The sequence below is a fragment of the Chelmon rostratus genome, chromosome 2 (genome assembly GCF_017976325.1).
Source record: "Chelmon rostratus isolate fCheRos1 chromosome 2, fCheRos1.pri, whole genome shotgun sequence".
Taxonomy (NCBI): domain Eukaryota; kingdom Metazoa; phylum Chordata; class Actinopteri; order Chaetodontiformes; family Chaetodontidae; genus Chelmon; species Chelmon rostratus.
In genome coordinates this window covers 24833608-24846988 of record NC_055659.1, presented here as the reverse complement: position 1 = coordinate 24846988, position 13381 = coordinate 24833608, and the positions used below count along the sequence as shown (strand labels likewise).

At 39.6% G+C, this 13381-nt stretch overlaps 1 protein-coding gene across 1 annotated transcript; it reads right to left on the bottom strand.

Moving 5' to 3' along the window:
• Positions 1-635: 635 nt before the first annotated feature.
• On the bottom strand, positions 636-12414 carry top1l (DNA topoisomerase I, like). Its single transcript, XM_041950496.1, has 21 exons — positions 12202-12414; positions 11679-11703; positions 9475-9571; positions 8717-8837; positions 7919-7971; positions 7719-7814; positions 7557-7626; positions 7309-7400; positions 7033-7148; positions 6788-6909; positions 6545-6667; positions 4750-4937; positions 4508-4652; positions 3997-4140; positions 3637-3822; positions 3484-3552; positions 3211-3325; positions 2880-3007; positions 2376-2470; positions 2128-2277; positions 636-1963 (listed from the first exon to the last, which is right to left on the bottom strand). The coding sequence occupies exons 1-21, from the start codon at positions 12232-12234 to the stop codon at positions 1861-1863; spliced, it is 2271 nt and encodes a 756-aa protein (XP_041806430.1). The 5' UTR covers positions 12235-12414; the 3' UTR covers positions 636-1860.
• Between the last annotated feature and the right edge of the window lie 967 nt (positions 12415-13381).

The window sequence follows — 13381 nt, the reverse complement described above, 5'->3', positions numbered from 1 at the left end:
CCATTTATTTTGTCTGCAAGGTGTACTGTGAGGTATTTAGTCTTCGGTTTGTTTACAGATGGTGACCAGAGCTTCTCCATTTAATGAAGAATGTGCGCTGTGGGCAAAGAAAGGGGCAGAGGCCTGCCAGATGTTCCCAGAAAAATAAAATCCTTATTGAGAAGGGCATCAGGGAAGACGTGGGGAACAGTACTCAACAGGAATGTACACCATTGTAGTGAGTCTAACCCCTCCACAGTTTGTTTTGAGAACATAATACATTTCTTTGAGAGCAGCAGTTTAAAGGATTGGATTGATTCAAACAGTTCGTCTTTACATTTTGTTGAACTGTGCGGCCTATGTAAGGTGCCACAGGCTCAGAATTTTCAGAGAAAGTCTAAGCTCGTCTAGCAATAAGAGCTCAAATGTGCTTGACAAAGCAAATGTGAGGACACTGCAAGACCTCCACGATGGCTGCTAGTCCAAAACCAACAGGCTGCTGTGCTACTTGAGGGCTCTGCTAAGGCAGAAGGCCTTTGCTTTTAAAACTGAGGAAAACACTTGTCTTCCCTTTTCTCTATATGTTAAAGAAAACTCAATCATATACCCCCCCACCCCAAAAAAAAAAAAAAAAAAAGGTACACAGCACATTTACTTGTAGGGTTTTATTCATTTTTCAACCTACAATGAGCATAAAACTCAGAAAACATGATCAAAGGCTATGACAGAAGGTAAAACAGGAATAGGATGTTGACTTTACAGCTACTTACATCAATTTTCCTATCATAAGAGTGGAATAAAATGAACTGAATTCACATTAAATGTTACATTACTTTCTCCTCAATCTTTACACAATTAAAAAAACTGCCTAAATTGTAACAGATTGGTGATTTTTGGCAAAGCTGACATCCCTCACATACCCTTCTGGGAAGAAAACACTTTCCATTCACTGACTTTAAATACATTACTATAGCATTATCTTCAAGTAACAGATAACGGGATTTTCTTTTGTCTTGACAATTGTTAAATTAAGTTAAAATCCGATGTAGACAGGGCTATGCAGAGATTCAGAGGATGCTAGCAACTCAAAGGATAAAAATGATTGGTTCACATTTACACTGAAAAAGAAGTCCCTGATGGAGGCTGTAAAACAAAATATTCACATTCTGCTTGCTTAAGTAAATATTGACATAGTTGCAGTATTTTCCCCTTGCCTGCCCAGACATCCTCTTTCATGCTAAACAATTCAACAAAGTCCAGTTTAAAATATTCACCCAAACTGATAGCGTCCATGGCCGAGCCCCTCATACACACACATGCACGCACTCACACACACCTCAAAAGTCAAGCTCACATTTCCATTTCCGTGAAAGGCGCATGGGTGTAGTTAAGGAATTCATTTGATTTAACTTTGTCTATCAAAATATAGAATTCAGTAATAATACATGGGAGGGCTAAAATACAGAGCAAGTGAACATAAAATAAAATGATACAAAGCATTTTTTGTTTCTGCTGAATACAGTAGCTATAGGACCACAGAGTTCAAAGTTCAGGCATTGTCAGGTTTTTTTTCCCCCGAGGAGGGGGAGAGACAAAGGTAAAGGGTCTTCCAATTACTGGGACTATGCCTCGATGCTCGGTTGTGGGTGTAGTTCAGCCTTGATGCCTGATCTCAGATCAGATGTTTAGACTACCCACAACACCCTCCCGCCACTTCATTGTGGCCTCATCATCTCGTCTTACCATTTCGCCGCTGTTTTTCTGCTCAAACTGTCTGAAATTCCCGGTCAGGTCTGGCCATCGAGCAAAATTCGGTTAAGCTAAAAAACAAGTATCCGATAAAAAAATGGGTGTATCATAGTTAAAACCACAAACTGGGATTTAAAATTCAAAGTCGTCATCTGCCATGTCGATGGCCCAGGCGAACTTCTCACGCTGGGTTTTATTGTAGATCTTCTCGACTGGAATGCCCCACTTCTTACACCTAGCAGACAAAAACAGACAGTACAGGGAGGAGCATTGGGTACTTGATCGTAACATCTACTTGTGCACCTGTCCACAACAACAAAACCAGGGGAAAGACAGCTTGAACACCACAAGTTACAACATTTTGCCATTACTTTTATATTTCAAAGAATATCATCTTACCAAGCCACAGAGATACGAGGATCCAGGTAGTTGAGCTTGGAAGTGCCGAGAGCAATCTGCTTGTTCTCTTCACGATCAGTCGCCTGCACCTCCAGCTTCATCAGTTGCTCCTCTATCCTCTGCACTGCCTTCTTCTTGGTCTCCACAGCCCTACAGAGGAAACAAGCAGCAGGCAAGGTTTTAAACGCTCTGAAGAGGGTTGACCAGGGAGCCAAATATTCATCTATAACAATCCTTCAGAATCTTACTTTTTGGATTTTTCATCTCTCCGTACTTTGGCGTCAGCCTTGGCGCTCTTCAGTTCTCTCTTGGCATCAGAGAGCTGGTCCCTTTTAGCATCGATCTAAGACAAAAATGACAGTGATTAGTCTTATTAATTACAAATGCTGATTATTGTACTTGTACAACATCAACAGCAACATGGCGATTCGTTAACTTTCAACAGGAACCTATACATCGGGCCTTCTAATGCAATTGTTGGAGAAATTCAAGGACTCCAAGCTTACATAACAAGACATGACATTCAAAAATTTGGAGTATGGGAACTAAAATGATTTAAAATGACAATTTGATGAAACTCATTGTACCCCAATTTCTATACTTGCCATTTACTGCACTTTGTTTTTAATGTTATTGGAAAATTATTTTTGCTATGTTTTGTCATTTCACTGGAACCTACAACTAAAATGAGATAAACTTAACGCCCCCCGGAAAAAAAAAGTGATCAAAAGTATTCAAAAACACAAGTTCACCTTCGTCTGAAGGTTCTGCATAGACTTCTCAAATGTTTTCGGTGGAGCCCTCTGATGGTTACACAGGATGGCCACAGCCCTGTTGGCCCTGTTGTAGGACAAGATCTTGGCTGGAATGTTGTCCTCCGCTAGAGAGAGACAGTGAGTATACTGAGTTTCTGTATGTAGAATAATTCATGACAATGGTCACACCCAAATGAAGACTATTACTAATTCCAAACAAGTAATTCAGATGTGTGCTGTTTATATCTTCATTTAACTCTATGCTAAATCAAGCTGGATTCTAGTGAAAATGTGGTCTTAGATCCTTTGACAATAGATGGAAATGTACCACTTGTGAGCTCCTTCAACTGTTGTTGCAGGGTGATTGAGGCGTTGTAGGTACGGAAAACTTTGGCTGTCAGACCGTCCATCAGCTCCTGTAGGTGCTTGTTCAGAACAGAAGTCTGGGGGGGTGGGACAATTAGCGCAATCATTAGATAAAGAAACTGGCGTTACAAGTCCAAAAGAAACATCAATGTAATGTTGAACTTTTTCTGCCAAAATAAATGTATAAACTCAACACGGATTTATAGTTTCCATTCACAGGTTGTGTTTTGCTTACATTCAAGCGATCAAACAGGTCATCATCAGGCTCCTTGTTCTCCATAAACAACTGAAGATTCTTAAATACCTAGAAAAGGCAGGACACATAAATACAGAGGTGTCTGCACACCTAAAATACACATACAAAAACACACTGCCTTAGAGTCCTTACTCTTTTCTCCACAGGGACTTTGTTGTAGTAGCGGATGGAGTCTTTACCCAGGAAGTCAAATTCCACCACATACTCCTGACCATCGTTCTCTGGATAGAGTTTGATGTGCTCGACTCTCAGCGAGCAGCAGCCCACAGTGTCCGCAGTCTCTCCTTCCTCCTTCTCATTACCCGCTCTCAGAGCCAGCTAGAGCACATCAGGACAGCTGGATTAAGGCCGGTTTACAGAGACATTACCCTCACTGCAGCTAGTGTTTAAAGCACCCGCTAAACCCAGCTTGCAAGTTAGTCATTGTTAAAAAGGATTTGGACTGACATTATATAGACTCAGGACTACATTAACCGTGATCATGCACCTCACCTTGTCAATGAAGTAGAGTGCCACAGCCCTCTGTCTGATCCTCATCTCCTTGGACTTCCAGTCATCACGGTACTGGCCTCTGATTCGGTCCACACACTTCTTCAATCTACGAGCGGTTTCATACTTCTGCCAATCCTTCTCTCCCTTCAGACAAACAGCGTGGATCAATGAAACAAGAGTAACTCATGAATCAGACGGGGCCATGTTTGTCTTTTGTACAGTATGTTCCCTACACAGCAACATAGTGTATGTAGCCATTTCTTCTTGAAGGATTTGGAAAAGAAGAAATATCAATTACAGCATCTCAATTTCTATATTTCAGCAGAAATAACTGAACAAAAATTAAAAGGCCTCAAAAAGTCACATGAAACCCAGAGACATGTACAGATGATGCTACTTATAGATGGAGTTGCCATAATATGTAGTTATTTAGCCCAAAGCGACTCTGTATTAAGACTCTTAAACTGGGTCAAAACCTCTTTGTAGCGTAAAACTCAGTCCATTGGTCTACCTTAATCCTAGAGCTGGGGTTCAGCATGATGTATTTGATGGAGCCCTGAATGTTTTCCGTCCACGACACCAGCCAAGTGACCTTGTTGTCATGCCGGACCTCTTTCCACTTAGTGCCTGCAGGAGGCTCGGGGTGCTTGGAGTCCCTATAAGGAACACGTTAATAAAACATCTAATCATTATGCCCACCTAACACATCGCTTTACCAGCATCGAAAAAAAAAACCCAAAACCTTTCACTCACTTGCTGCAGTTGATGATGATGTCTTGAGGCCTGATGCGACGTTTGAGCATGCCCATCTTAGGGTGGTCCCCACGGCCACGGAAGAGACCTGGAGGCTCAATGCGAAAATTAGCAATACGTTCCCTGTGGTTGTCCATGATGCAGAAGCCATACTCCTGCAAGATGCGCTCGTTCTCCTCCTTTATTTTCTGCAGGGGGTAGGAAATACATACATCAGATCTCTTGTTGGGGTCAATTATTTCAACAGTGTCAAAATAAATCCTGACTGTATCCACTGTGGGTCACAATGTCCATAAGAGGGCATACCAATTTAACAAGACATACTATTTGTCTATATTTCAACATAAACGTTGTTTTAAAAAAAATCTACATACCTACAAAACAGACAAATTATGTCCTATACTGTGTTGTTTATTTATTCACTTGTTTCAGCTTGACCTACATTTCATCTTCAAATCAATGAAAATGATGTTATGTGCAGAGTTTCCAATTGGAAGACTTCAATGTCCCTGACAAACAGGAGGAACTCTGGTCATATATTATTTGTTAATGGGTCCGATTTCCCCCCGTGCTTTTGTGTCTAAATGACTAATGGAGACAATAATTTTTGAAATTGGACCAGTATTGAAGGAGAGCACTGCAGCAGTCAGCCGCGAAGCAGACTGCAATGTAATCCCTTCGGGCGTTTGCACACCGTCAACGTTCATCCACTTAGTGTTTGTTTTTGCCACTGACAGTATGGAGGGGATCTCTACAGAGAAACCCTTGTGTCAAAGAGTGAGATCCATTCTCTCGCCAAAGCCATAGACATTTTGACATCTAACTCAGGAATTATTTTCAGTGGACATTATGATTAAAGAGACTTAAATATGTCAGGCTTCAAAAGAGTCCAAGGTTTAAAGAACAGTAACAGTAATTATTGGACAACCCAAACTCTGGTTTTGTGACAGTCACAAACTAGTTTTGTGACTCCTCCCTGTGACGCACTGCATCCACCTTTTTTTTCTGACAATTCGGATACACATATTCAAAAGTCAGGATGTTGGTTGAAAGCCCTAGTGCAAACAAACATTTGGACTTGCATTGGGGCCAGCTTTATTGGTAATTCAAGGATTCAGGGTCAGACAAAGTCTGTTTTTAATGAATGGTTAAAATTAATGATGGCATTGCCTCTTTGAACCTTTAATCGCACAGGCTATTTTTTACCAAGGGAAGTTTAATTGAGTGTGGCTTCATTTTTTCACATACATAAAAGAAACATAACTGAGGGAAACTATTCTCACCTTTATATTCATTAGATACTTTCTGAAGCTGGGCGCATCTTAAGAATTACAGTATATGTTGTTCTGAATATGACAATAAAACTTGCTTTGTGCAATATTAATATGTTGAACTATAATATCTTGTCTTGCAGTATGTTGTTGGTCAGTTGGAAATCTTTTTAAGGGCACTGTATTTAAAAAGTGTCAATTTTACTTGTAAAACTGCTAAAAGTAATTTGATTGGTAAGTACCATGGCAGAACTGCTGTTCCAGAGGAGTTACTCCTCTTTAGTAACTGATTTATTCAGATCCTGAATGTGTGGGACCAGGGAATGTTGAGAATTGGGACCAAGAGCTGGTGTGACTGACAAGCATTTTGTCAATAATAAAACAGCTACATAATTAAATACAAAGAACACACTGTCGACAATCCTCCTGTAAGGTTGATACATTGGGTGACCCACTATGTTGGTTTTATCTTAGTTTGGATAATGCAGACTTTATCAGATTGACTTGATACAATATACACTGACCAGTTTCTCCTCCTTTGTCATGGCCTTCCTGGCTTCAGACTGTGCCTTGAAGTATTCACTCATCTCAGAGAAGTTGCACTTCTTAAGGTCTGTGATCTTAGCCTTTTCCTCAGCAGTCATTTCCTACATGAGCAAAACATGTTACTCTAAAAACAAATCTTAGAACAATTTACGTAACAAGACTGCACTGAGTTTTGGAAATTTCACATTTGGAATTGTATACTAAAGTATTTTTTTCCCTACCTTCCTCCAATCTTTAAAGAAGTTTTTGCGGAAGATGTCTTTTGTTGTGTACTCATGGTCCAGCATTTTGGCAAAGAATGTGGCCACCTCTTCTGCTCCTGGGCTGAGCTTCATGTGCTTACCTAGAATATGCAAAAAAAAAAAAAAAAAAAAAAGGCAAAAAAAAGGGGGTGTCATTTCTGCCATTGACAAACTAAAATCTGGTTCTACAGTAAAGCCCTTGACTGATGGAAAAACAATCTTACCATCATAGTAAAATTTGACATGGCTAGAAAGAGGTTCATAAGGTGGTGCAAACACTGGCCCTTTGTGTTCCAGAAACTTCCATTTCACACCATCTGTGTATCTCTCTTCTTCCCACCTGGAATCAACCACAGATCAATGCCATCCAATAAGCAGTTTGAATATATGAAAGAAACATTACTTGATCCAACAATAACACACAATGCATGCACACTTGCCCCATCACCACAGTGAGAAGCATGCAGGTATCATAAAGCAGACTGGCAAAAATAACTCACCATTTCCACTTCTCCTCTGGCTCTTTCTTTGCTTTCTTTTTTCCATCAGTGACTTCTCCTTTTTTGTTTTTTGTCTTCTTTGACTTAATGTCCTAAAAAGAGAAGAGAAACTATTGGAGTTACTTCGTTCTCAGATTGGCAGAGGAAAAAAATGTCGGTACGAACACAAAAGACAGACTCAAGCTCCTCAGGTGCTCCCTTCATTTTGTGATTTCCAAAATATATCAGCGAAAATAACCTTTGCTTACCTCATCTGGTTTCCTTTTCTTGGCCTTCTTGTCATTTTCGGTCTTTATTTTCTTAGGCTTAAATTCAGAGCTGAAAAACAGTGTTACAAATTTGGTCACCATTATACAAATACCCTAACCCAATTAAACACACATGGAAGTGTAATCTGATAAACCACTCACTCATTGTCATCATCATCCCGTTCTCTTTTTAGAGACTTCTCATGTTTAGGAGAGTGGTAAAAATCATCCTCAGGCTCAGACTTCACATGTGGAGGGCTGCAAAAGAAAACACATTCAAAGTCCGAAATGGCTACATCTAAAAACGCATCTGCTGGTAGCCTAAATATAGCACGTAAGTGAAATGTGGAGTCCAGACATACCTGGCAAAGCCATTCTCTTTTTCTTTTTTGACTTTACCATCAAGGGACTTCATCTGAAAGGTTTACACAAACTTGTTAAGGAAAGACCTTGCAAAACAATAACAGCAAATGATAATCAACTATGATCACACACTAAAAGCTAAAGGGACAGTCGGTAAATGATGTCATTCTGATGGTTAATCATAAAATGCCCTTTTCTTTTTGATTTACTTTTGTTATTTTCGGTATAAACCATAGTTGGTTGGTTTTGAGTAGCAGAAGCTAGATCATTCAAATCATTAAGATATTGCAGATTCCTGGTAATCTCTGAGTTCTATGCAATGATATTATAAACCAATTGTCCTCCAAATGCACCTTATTTGCAGACCAATAGAATATGCCTTTCTACAGAGGACTTCCCCAAAATTTGACCACAGGTAGAGCCAAACCAAATTATGAATTCTGGCAAAATACAAGCAAGTTTTAAGGCTGCTTGAACCTATATCAAATGAAGTGGATCCCCTTTAGCCATCTATTTTGTACCTGTGTTTTTGAACATTTCCACATTCCGATTCAAAGTATTGTCAATTTGTCAAACATGTCATAATTGACAAAGACACACACAAAAAAAAATGAATAAGATATACATTTTGCTAGTAGTTTAATAGCTGAGAGCTATAAAAATGATTGGTGAACGTGCATGATTTGGCAGGGCTTAATGTTGCAGAATTCATAATGATGAACCTTAAAAACAAATCAAAGCATTGCTTGCTAAAATACATGTGCCTTCTTCCATGAATTATATGCATGCCAATTCACCTTCTCCTCCTTCCTCTTCTCCTTGTGCTTGTCCTTGTATTTGTCTGTGCTGCCATCTTTGTGCTTCATCTTTTCCTTCTCCTTGTCTCTGTGTTTTTTATCAGAGAAGTCCTTGTGATCACTAGAGTTAAGAAATACAAATTATTTCAAGTGGTTTCAGCTTCCACTAATCAATGCAGAAAATACTGCAGTAACAAAGTGGTAAGTCAGTGGTAAGGCAGACCGAACCAGAAATGTGCATCTACAACACTTACTCCAAAAATGTTAGGGAGCTGTGTAAAACAATACAAAACAGAATGTGATAGTTTGCTAATTGTTTTTGATATACTGAAAATCAAACAGTACAAAGACAATATCTTTAATGTTTGACCTCATCAACTTCATTGATATTTGTAAATATCTGCTTATTCTGAATTTGATGCAGCAACACAATTCAAACAAGTTTGGAGAGGGTCAACAACAGACTGGGAAAGTTGTGGAATGCTCCAAAAAACCCCGTTTGGAACATTTCACAGGTAAACAGGTTGATTGGTAACAGGTGATAGTGTCATGACTGGGTATAAAAGGGGCATCCTGGAAAGGCTCAGTCATTCACAAACAAGGTTGGAGCGAGGTTCACCACTTTGTGAACACATGATTGTACAAAGGATAATACAACATGGGCTTGGGAGCACCTTGTAAAACTTGTCAGTTTGTAAACGAGTGCATTCTGTTTTTATTCATTTTTCATAGCGTCCCAAAGTTTCTGGAATCCGTACCTGCTGCCATGCTTCGATTTCTCGCGTTCCTTATCCTTCTTGTGGTCCTTATGTTTGTGTTCCTTTTCCTTATACTTGTCTTTATGCTTGTGAGAGTCTGAGAAGAAAACAGTGTCAGTTATGAAAAGTGAAAAAAGATATTGACAAACAATCCAACAATAAGGTGAATAAATGGACTGTGTGCCTACATTAGGTCAAAGATCTAATGGAAAAAGTGGCAAAAATGAACAAAGTGCACTCCCCTCAAGCAAGTGCTAATGTGGACAAGCTATGAGAATCTTATCAACTGACCAGCTATGGAGTACTCAAAGTCCACCCACATAGTTCTTCTAAGTAAAAACATTAATTTAAATGCTACAAACAAGGCCTGAACATAAACCAAAATTTAAATGTAATGCAGTGTGTAGCACAGCACCTCCTACTGCCCATATGAGCCTCATTCTTTATGAGACAATATGAAACAACTGACAGGTTGAGACATGCTAGTGAACAAAGTAGGTTTTCACCCTCTCTTCAAAAAGGTAGTTACTAAATTAAAGAGCTGACACCCAAACTTTGCCATCAACAAACAGCAAATCACATCTGCGAGCTTTAGGGGGCTCAAGGCTTTAGACTGGTTCACAAGCAGAGCTTATAGTGAACAGACTACTATCTTAAAAAAAGCTGGTCACATGTTCAAAAAAGTGAACTGAACTCAAAGTCTGATCAGTAAGTGATATGTGAAACCCAAAACAGACTGAGCTATACCTTGATTGTTCCATTTCTCACTGTAAAACTAGTAGGCTTTGCTCATACATTATTTGAAGATGACAGGTTTGATTCGAGCTGTCCTCTCAAATCTCAAGCCAAATCACAGTGCAATACATTTCAATGAAAATGCCCCTACACAGTTCACAAATGGAATACATCAGTACAGAATAAGTGTCTTATATGATAAAATATGTGTTAGTCAGTGGTTGAGAGTGCTGACAAAGATGTGTTCTTTTTGAACCAGGCTAGAGTTGCCTTTTCAGATGATGCCTTTTAAAAGGCCAACCTAAATAGTTCACCTTATGCAGTTAGACCGTTCAGCCCATTCTAAAGAGGATGAATGTCTCTCTGGGTACTAGACGTGAAGCCAAGGCCCCCTGTGTCACAGTCAAATGCTTTCCCATTGCTCATGAATGAAAACCAAAAAAGTAGACTGGTACAGTTGCCTTTGTCATTTTAGCAGCGGAAAAGTCAGATAAATAATCCTCAATATGTGGCTGCTATAGTATCTCATAAGAACAATTTGAAAGCAGTCATGCTGAGGCTTGTCCAAGATTAGTAAGTGTTATATATATATATATATACACACACACACACACACTCACAAACACACACTTGGGAAAAGTTAGGACTGCCTAACAGAAAAAAAGATATGGATGGTAAATTGAATGCTTGATACAGGTTCAGAGCTTAAACAGACAAATGGTAACAGCATTGAAAACTCCAAAAGCATGCTCACTTTTTACTTTAGGAAATTATCAAAAACCTCTATAATCTAATACGTAATTTAACTTGTGATGCAACTGCAATGTGATGACCACTTAAAGTTACTGACTTGATGTGTTGATTGTTGCAGTGTGGATCAAACTTAAAAACGGTCCACCATCTCCAAACATGAGGGTATGTAAAGTCCTTGTAGCGATAATAAAAATAACTTTATCAAAAGAAAGTGTTTAAGACCGCGTACAAAAAATGACTACTTGGTCACCGCATGGGATCTTAATGAAGCACTCTGTCTTCGCATTTCTCCTCCACACAGCCATCTGCACTTCACAGCCTGGGTTCAGCTTGCAGTAACGTTACAGTCAGGCCGCTACACCGAAAAAGAAAATGGCGCAGAGACTAAGTCCTCAACCCCCAAACCCTCACTTTCAGGAGGGAAATTTGATATTAAAAGCTCAACAATAGGAAGTTCTACTACGATAAACTGATAAAACACCTCCAGGTGTGTGCCAATAATGATTCCAATCGACAAAATAATTTACGGAAAAGCTGTTATTAGACCTCCCTTTTGAACAATAGGCGCTTGTGAGTGAGACAGAGGACTTAGTCTCTGGACGCCATTTCTGTCCTCTACTGAGAACTAACGTAACGCTACATTTGATCAGTGAAGATATGTCTGAATTTGAGGAAAACCCTCCCTTTAACTTGTTAGCTTCGTATCATAAACTTACCATTGAAACGAGAGCCACCGTCAACCTGAAAAATCAAAAACAGATGAATGTTAAATTCCGTTTTAGCTAACTAGCCGGCTAACTAACTTTGAACTTGCTGGATGGTAAAGCGACAGTTTGTTAGCTTCCCAGCTAGCTAGGCTAGCTTTCTATGGTGGCTGGTTATATGGCTTAGCGGCTGATACCGAAGCCGCTACAGCTAACACTAGCCATAGCTAACACAAAATAAAATGAAGCTTTACCACACTATGTCTTAGACTTCATGCCTAGCCACACAAGCGAGAACGCCAACCAGACATCACTTTTCCCTAACATTACAAATAAAAATGTGATTAAACGTGTCAAGACGCTGTTAACAACAAAACGAGTTGGCTTACAAACACACTTGGCTAGCGCGCTAGCAGGCACTATTACAGTTAGCTAGCTAAGTTACCTTGTCAAACCAAGCAGATACAACGGTGGCAAAAAATAGTACCCATTAACCACGGTGAGTGGTGACATTACAAAATCTATTCAACATTACCTGGTCCTCGCTGTGGGTATGGTCCCCACTCATTTCCTAAGCGTTGTTTGATTGAAAAATCAAAAATGTGAAACGTGTAAGATTACCACACACCGGCGAAGAGATGCAGGCAGAATGAAGAAAAGACACAGTCGTGTGAGAGAAAAGTCCCAATTGTACACGAATGCGCATGCGTTTCAATTTAAATGGTATAGAGCAGTATAGCTCCTCCTCTCTCCAAAACGTGTTGCTGTTCAGGCCGATGGTCACACTCAGCCCTGAGTGAGGCACACATGTACCAGGGACACAGGCTGCACTAGGCCCAATGCTACTCGTTTTTCCGTGTGTAGTGCGTATGCGCTTGACCTGATGAGGGACTGAGAGCAAAGGGAAGGAGCAGCTCCTTGTAAATATTATCATTAAAAAAATAACAACAACTAGCGCCATCATTCTTAAAATCACACACATTGTACATGTATATGTGTATGTACTTCTCACAGTTTCAAGAACAATTATCAGGACGACAGAAAGAGAAAGATAGAAATAGGTGTACAGATGAAAACAAAGACGCCTAATCTGAACTAAGAAAGGTGAAAACCTACATACAGATGGAAACAGTAGATGGGTATTTAACAAACTCTACATTGGTGATCTGTACATCATTTCTGAATAGGTTTGTCCTTTCAGATATATATTCTTGTGACCTATCACCCTTCTGTCATTTATTGAATGTGCATATCAAGTTATACGCCGTTGGTTGCCTAATGGTATAGACGAAACAACTTAAAGACATCATTAGCGGAAACTGATGTACATTTTGGTTAGCTGCCCTCCAGGTCTTGAAATATTGTTGTGCTCTTAGTGATTTCAAAAACAGTGCAGGCCTGAAGGCACGTAACAAACAGGAGCCCTGACCTCCTCAACCTTGAGAGGCAACAGGCCTATCATATAACAACTCAAAGGCAAAGAGCAGTTGATGAGTGCATTGAAAGCTGAAGATATGGTTGGAAGTAATATGAACACCTGAAATGCACTTAAAAAAGTAGGTTTCAGTCTCATGCCAGCACAACCCTCTTCAGGTAATTAAAATGTGTAACGTTTTTAGCAAGATTCGCCAACTAGTTGGCAGATTGCCACTGAATAACTATAAAACTAATCTGAACACACATCTAAAAACTCCGCTATTTTAAAATGATTTTGA

What these genes read in the sequence shown, in the direction of transcription:
- top1l (XM_041950496.1), bottom strand. Translation starts at nt 12,234, where the DNA reads ATGAGTGGGGACCATACCCACAGCGAGGACCAG. An exon ending in AAATCGAAGCATGGCAGCAG is followed by an intron (nt 8,838 to 9,474) that starts GTACGGATTCCA and finishes TCTTAACTCTAG; the next exon opens with TGATCACAAGGACTTCTCTG. An exon ending in ACCCCAGCTCTAGGATTAAG is followed by an intron (nt 4,141 to 4,507) that starts GTAGACCAATGG and finishes GTTTGTCTGAAG; the next exon opens with GGAGAGAAGGATTGGCAGAA.